Source organism: Oncorhynchus tshawytscha, unplaced genomic scaffold (assembly GCF_018296145.1).
Source record: "Oncorhynchus tshawytscha isolate Ot180627B unplaced genomic scaffold, Otsh_v2.0 Un_contig_4370_pilon_pilon, whole genome shotgun sequence".
In the NCBI taxonomy this organism is placed as follows: domain Eukaryota; kingdom Metazoa; phylum Chordata; class Actinopteri; order Salmoniformes; family Salmonidae; genus Oncorhynchus; species Oncorhynchus tshawytscha.
In genome coordinates this window covers 97,223-104,577 of record NW_024609726.1, presented here as the reverse complement: position 1 = coordinate 104,577, position 7,355 = coordinate 97,223, and the positions used below count along the sequence as shown (strand labels likewise).

Below are 7,355 nucleotides of genomic sequence, written 5' to 3'. Positions count from 1 at the left end.
GTTTATGGTGGTGGTTAGGGTCATGGTCAGGGTTTAGGGTTGTGGTTAGGGGTTAGGGTTGTGGTCAGGGTTTAGGGTTGTGGTTAGGGGTTAGGGTTGTGGTTAGGGTTGTGGTCAGGGTTTAGGGTTGTGGTTAGGGGTTAGGGTTGTGGTTAGGGTTGTGGTCAGGGTTTAGGGTTGTTGTCAGGGTTTAGGGTTGTGGTCAGGGTTTAGGGTTGTGGTCAGGGTTTAGGGTTGTGGTTAGGGTTAGGGTTTATGGTTATGGTTAGGGTTTAGGGTTGCGGTCAGGGTTTAGGGTTGTGGTCAGGGTTTAGGGTTGTGGTTAGGGGTTAGGGTTGTGGTTAGGGTTGTGGTCAGGGTTTAGGGTTGTGGTTAGGGGTTAGGGTTGTGGTTAGGGTTGTGGTCAGGGTTTAGGGTTGTTGTCAGGGTTTAGGGTTGTGGTCAGGGTTTAGGGTTGTGGTCAGGGTTTAGGGTTGTGGTTAGGGTTAGGGTTTATGGTTATGGTTAGGGTTTAGGGTTGCGGTCAGGGTTTAGGGTTGTGGTCAGGGTTTAGGGTTATGGTCAGGGTTTAGGGTTGTGGTCAGGGTTTAGGGTTGTGGTTAGGGTTTAGGGTTGTGGTTAGGGTTTAGGGTTGTTGTTAGGGTTGTGGTCAGGGTTTAGGGTTGTGGTTAGGGCTTAGGGTTGTGGTCAGGGTTTAGGGTTGTGGTTAGGGCTTAGGGTTGTGGTTAGGGGTTAGGGTTGTTTTTGGGTTGTGGTTAGGGTTAGGGTCAGGGTTTAGGGTGGTGGTTAGGGTTTAGGGTGGTGGTTAGGGTTAGGGTTGTGGTTAGCGGTTGTGGTTAGGGTTTAGGGTTGTGGTTTGGGTTTGGGTTTAGGGTTAGGGTTAGGGTTGTGGTTAGCGGTTGTGGTCAGGGGTTATGGGTTGCCGTTAGGCGTTGTGGTTATGGGTTGTGATTAGGGTTATGGTCAGGGTTTAGGGTTGTAGAGCTGCCATTAACCAATCAGTGAGCTCTAAAAGGAGTACAGGATGTCACCATGTCACTTGATTTTGTTGTGGTCACTGAGTACCAACCTATCACTGAGGACCAATATTGCTAGCCTTTCTATTAGTCAGATGTGAGGAGCTGGAGCCGGCCTACTGGTGGTTAAGGAGGAAATGAGGGGGAAGTGTGTTCCTTCCCACTCCTCCCTCCTCTGGTTTCCCTTCAGAAAGACAAGAGAGTTATCAAGACACTGTAGAGCCCTAAACACAGAGAAGTACAGACTACAGGACTACTACAGACCAGTACATTACTAGTACAGACCAGTACCTTACTACTACAGACCAGTACAGGACTACTACAGACCAGCACAGGAGTACTACAGACAAACACAGGACTACTACAGACCAGCACAGGAGTACTACAGACTACTACAGACCAGCACAGGAGTACTACAGACAAGCACAGGACTACTACAGACCAGCACAGGAGTACTACAGACCAGCACAGGAGTACTACAGACAAACACAGGACTACTACAGACCAGCACAGGAGTACTACAGACGACTATAGACCAGCACAGGAGTACTACAGACAAGCACAGGACTACTACAGACCAGCACAGGAGTACTACAGACCAGCACAGGAGTACTACAGACCAACACAGGACTACTACAGACCAACACAGGACTACTACAGACCAGCACAGGACTAGTACAGACCAGAACAGGAGTACTACAGACTACTACAGACCAGCACAGGACTACTACAGACCAGCACAGTAGTACTACAGACTACTACAGGCCAGCACAGGACTACTACAGACCAGCACAGGACTACTACAGACCAGCACAGGACTACTACAGACCAGCACAGGAGTACTACAGACCAGCACAGGAGTACTACATACCAGCACAGGAGTACTACATACCAGCACAGGACTACTACAGACCAACACAGGACTACTACAGACCAGCACAGGAGTACTACATACCAGCACAGGAGTAATACACACTACTACAGACCAGCACAGGACTACTACAGACCAGCACAGGAGTACTACAGACAAGCACAGGAGTACTACATGCCAGCACAGTAGAGTACTACACACTACTACATACCAGCACAGAAGTACTACAGACCAGCACATTACTACCACAGACCAGTTTGGTGACAGTGGAACCAGCAGGATCATTTTGATGGGAATCCCAGACAAGAGGTGACTATGATGTCCTGATGGTATAAAGTTCTCTAACCCTTCTCCACATACTACCTACCCCTACCTAACCCTGGTCCACATACTACCTACCCCTACCTAACCCTGGTCCACATACTACCTACCCCTACCTAACCCTGGTCCACATACAACCTACCACTACCTAACCCTTGGTCCACATACCACCTACCCCTACCTAACCCTGGTCCACATACTACCTACCCCTACATAACCCTGGTCCACATACTACCTACCCCTACATAACCCTGGTCCACATACTACCTACCCCTACCCCTACCTAACCCTGGTCCACATACCACCTACCCTTACCTAACCCTGGTCCACATACTACCTGCCCCTACCTAACCCTGGTCCACATACTACCTAACCCTACCCCTACCTAACCCTGGTCCACATACTACCTACCCTTACCTAACCCTGGTCCACATACTACCTGCCCCTACCTAACCCTGGTCCACATACTACCTACCCCTACCTAACCCTGGTCCACATACTACCTGACCCAACCCTACCTAACCCTGGTCCACATACTACCTACTCCTACCTAACCCTGGTCCACATACTACCTACCCCTACCCCTTAACCCTGGTCCACATACTACCTACCCCACCTAACCCTGGTCCACATACTACCTACACCTACCTAACCCTGGTCCACATACAACCTACCCCACCTAACCCTGGTCCACATAATACCTACCACTACCTAACCCTGGTCCACATACTACCTACCCCTACACCTACCTAACTCTGGTCCACATACTACCTAACCCTACCGCTACCTAACCCTGGTCCACATACTACCTACCCCTACTTAACCCTGGTCCACATACTACCTACCCCTACCTAACCCTGGTCCACATACTACCTACCCCTACACCTACCTAACCCAGGTCCACATACTACCTACCCCTACCTAACCCTGGTCCACATACTACCTACCCCTACCTAACCCTGGTCCACATACTACCTACCCCTACCTAACCCTGGTCCACATACTACCTACCCCTACTAACCCTGGTCCACATACTACCTACCCCTACCTAACCCTGGTCCACATACTACCTACCCCTACCTAACCCTGTCCACATACTACCTACCCTACTTAACCTAACCCCTGTTACCTAACCCTGGTCCCATACTACCTACCCCTACACCTACCTAACCCAGGTCCACATACTACCTACCCCTACCTAACCCTGGTCCACATACTACCTACCCCTACCTAACCCTGGTCCACATACTACCTACCCCTACTTAACCCTGGTCCACATTCTACCCTATCTGTAATGATGTCTGAGTGTTGGAGCGTGCCCCTGGCTATCTGTAATGATGTCTGAGTGTTGGAGTGCCCCTAGCTATCTGTAATGATGTCTGAGTGTTGGAGCATGCCCCTAGCTATCTATAATGATGTCTGAGTGTTGGAGCGTGCCCCTGGCTATCTGTAATGATGTCTGAGTGTTGGAGTGCCCCTAGCTATCTGTAATGATGTCTGAGTGTTGGAGCGTGCCCCTGGCTATCTGTAATGATGTCTGAGTGTTGGAGCGTGCCCCTGGCTATCTGTAATGATGTCTGAGTGTTGGAGTGCCCCTAGCTATCTGTAATGATGTCTGAGTGTTGGAGCATGCCCCTGGCTATCTGTAATGATGTCTGAGTGTTGGAGTGCCCCTAGCTATCTGTAATGATGTCTGAGTGTTGGAGCATGCCCCTGGCTATCTGTAATGATGTCTGAGTGTTGGAGCGTGCCCCTAGCTATCTGTAATGATGTCTGAGTGTTGGAGCGTGCCCCTAGCTATCTGTAATGATGTCTGAGTGTTGGAGCGTGCCCCTGGCTATCTGTAATGATGTCTGAGTGTTGGAGCGTGCCCCTAGCTATCTGTAATGATGTCTGAGTGTTGGAGCGTGCCCCTGGCTATCTGTAATGATGTCTGAGTGTTGGAGTGCCCCTAGCTATCTGTAATGATGTCTGAGTGTTGGAGCGTGCCCCTGGCTATCTGTAATGATGTCTGAGTGTTGGAGTGCCCCTAGCTATCTGTAATGATGTCTGAGTGTTGGAGCATGCCCCTGGCTATCTGTTCTGTAAGAAAATGGTGCTGTCTGGTTTGCTTAATATAAGGAATTTGACATGATTTATACTTTTATTTTTAATTCTTAAGTATATTTTAACAATTTCATTTAGTTCTGATACTTAACTTTATTTAAAACCAAGTACTTTCGACTTTTACTCAGTATTTTACTGTATGACTTTCACTTTTACTTGAGTCATTTTCTATTCATGGATCTTTATTCTTACTCCAGTATAACAGGTACTTTCCCCACCGCTGCTGTTCTGGCAGGATCCTTCTCAAATTCAGCACTTTTCTACAGGTTTTGTCATTGTTCTTTTTAATCATGTTCTCAGAACATTAAGAAAAATGTTCCCCAAAAACACACCAGGAAACATTCGTAACATTTTACATTTTTTATTTAAAAACATATATTCCATTCTCAGAATCAACAAAACTCTCTCTTATCCTCTATCTTGTTAAGTGTGTTCTGGTGTGTTGGCTTCGCCACTAATTGGCCACACCTGAGTGCTTGTTTCCTTTGAAATGTGGTCTGTTTGAATAGACTAAAATGAACAGCTTTATTCAGCTTTGCCAGAACAGGGAACATTTTCACTTCCATTCTCAGAACGTTTAAAACACTTTCCATTTCACCGGTCAGGTTACTTATGGCTTTGTTTCTAGAACCAATGGGAAACCAAACAAGTACGTTCCCACAACTTCCAAGGAACCAAATGTGCTAGCTGGGTGTCTCTCTCTCTTGCTCTCTCTCTCTCTATCTCCCTGTATCTCTCGCTCTGTATCTCTCTCTCAATGTATCTTTCTCGTTCTGTATCTCTCTCTCTCTCTCTCTCTCTCTCTCGCTCTTCTCTCTCTCTGTATCTCTCTCTCTCTCTCTCTGTCTCTCTCTCTCTCTCTCTATCTCTCTCTCTCTCTGTATCTCTCTCTTGCTCTGTATCTCTCTCTCTCTCTCTCTCTCCCTGTATCTTTCTCTCTGTATCTCTCTCCCTGTATCTTTCTTGTATCTCTCTCCCTGTATCTTTCTCTCTGTATCTCTCTCTCTCTCTCTCTCTCGCTCTGTATCTCTTCTCTCTCTGTCTCTCTCTCTCTCTCTCTCTGTGTATCTCTCTTGCTCTGTATCTCTCTCTCTCTCTGTATCTTCCTCTGTATCTCTCTCTCTCTCTCTATCTCTGTATCTCTCTCTCTCTCTCTCTCTCTCTCTGTATCTTTCTTGCTCTGTATCTCTCTCTCTCTTGCTCTCTCTCTCTCCCTGTATATCTCTCTCTCTGTATCTCTCCCTGTATCTTTCTTGCTCTGTATCTCTCTCTCTCTCTCTCTGTCTCTCTCTCTCTCTCTCTCTCTGTATCTCTCTCTCTCTCCCTGTATCTTTCTCGCTCTGTATCTCTCTCTCTCTTGCTCTCTCTCTCGCTCTGTATCTCTCTCTCTCGCTCTGTATCTCTCTCTCTCTCTCTCTCCCTGTATCTTTCTCGCTCTATCTCTCTCTCTCTCTCTCTCTCTCTCTCTCTCTCTCTGTATCTCTCTCATTTCACTTTAGTACATTCTGTGTCATTGTTGATCCTTTATTATTTTACTATTATGATGAGTACTAATACCATACTGTGTAGCAGTGTTGGTAACAGGTAATAAAATCAAATGTTATCAGTCACATGCGCCTAATACAACAGCTGTAGACTCCTGTTGATTCCTTTGTGTGTGTGTGTGTGTGTGTGTGTGTGTGTGTGTGTGTGTGTGTGTGTAGGGCTGTGACTGGACAGTGAGTGACCCCATGCCTCTGAGTCCGACTGCCAACGCTAAGCATGACCCCCCTGATCATCCCCGGCAACCAGCTGCTACCAATGGCAACCAGCCAGGTTCCGCCCTTGCCAGGGACGATGGGAGGACTTCCTCCCCAGATCCTCCTGACGACGGCTCTGGAAACAGCATCGTCATCCGTATTGGCATCCCTGACCTGCAGCAGACGGTACACGCAAACACACAAACACACACATATGAAAACTCTTACCTAAGAAATTGATAGATAAATTCACAGGTGTGTGAAGAATGTCGCCGGAGGAGATGGCTGCCGTTTTACGGGCTCTTAACCAATTGTGCTGTTGTGTGTGTTTTACGGGCTCTTAACCAATTGTGCTGTTGTGTGTGTTTTTTCGCGTTATTTGTAGCCAACTTTGTTTCTGCCACCGTCTCTTATGACGAAAAGACACTTCTGGATATCAGGACAGCGATTACTCACCTCGTACTGGACAACGATTTTTTTTTAATGAGTTGGACTTGAAGGATTTTTTTCAGACACCCGACAAGGCCTCATCCTCGTCATTCACAGGAGAAAGAGACAGAGATATCAGGGATGTAGGTCGGGGTGCCTTGTAAGGATTTGATGGCAAGTGGGTAATCTGCCTCTACCTATTAGCCTGTAAGGACAGACGCTAGGAGATGAGAAGCAAGTACAGGGAGTGAACATTTCATAAATAACGGACATGAAACAAAACACGGACAGCGTCTGGACGGGAAACAAAACGACATTGATGCTGACTCGGGAAAGAAACTAAGAGATATAGGGGAGGTAATTAATAACATGATGGAGTCCAGGTGAGTCTGATGACGTGCTGATGCGTGTAACGATGGTGACAGATGTGTGTAATGATAAGCAACCTGGTGACCTTGAGCTCCAGAGAGGGGGAACAGGAGCAGATGTGACAGTACCTCCCCTCTAAGGGCGCCACTCGGCGTCCCACCTGGGCGAGCCCAATGGGCCGGCCGAGGCATGGAAGCCCGACGAGCCAGCTGAGGCATGGAAGCCCGACGAGCCAGCTGAGGCATGGAAGCCCGACGAGCCAGCTGAGGCATGGAAGCCCGACGAGCCAGCTGAGGCATGGGCATGGAGCTCGACGAGCCAGCTGAGGCATGGAAGCCCGACGAGCTGAGGCATGGAGGCATGGAAGCCCGACGAGCCAGCTGAGGCATGGAAGCCCGACGAGCCAGCTGAGGCATGGAAGCCCGACGAGCCAGCTGAGGCATGGAAGCCCGACGAGCCAGCTGAGAAATGGAAACCCGACGAGCCAGCTGAGGCATCCATTGT

The 7,355-nt window shown here is 48.4% G+C and overlaps 1 protein-coding gene across 1 annotated transcript in view; it reads left to right on the top strand.

The window, feature by feature from the left end:
- Positions 1-904: 904 nt before the first annotated feature.
- Positions 905-7,355, top strand: part of shank3b (SH3 and multiple ankyrin repeat domains 3b) — a 74,462-nt gene continuing 68,011 nt past the window's right edge. Inside the window, 2 exon segments of the mRNA XM_042317315.1 lie at positions 905-2,196; positions 6,018-6,239. Of these exon segments, the coding sequence (XP_042173249.1) occupies positions 6,045-6,239 (195 nt within the window). The 5' untranslated portion in view covers positions 905-2,196; positions 6,018-6,044.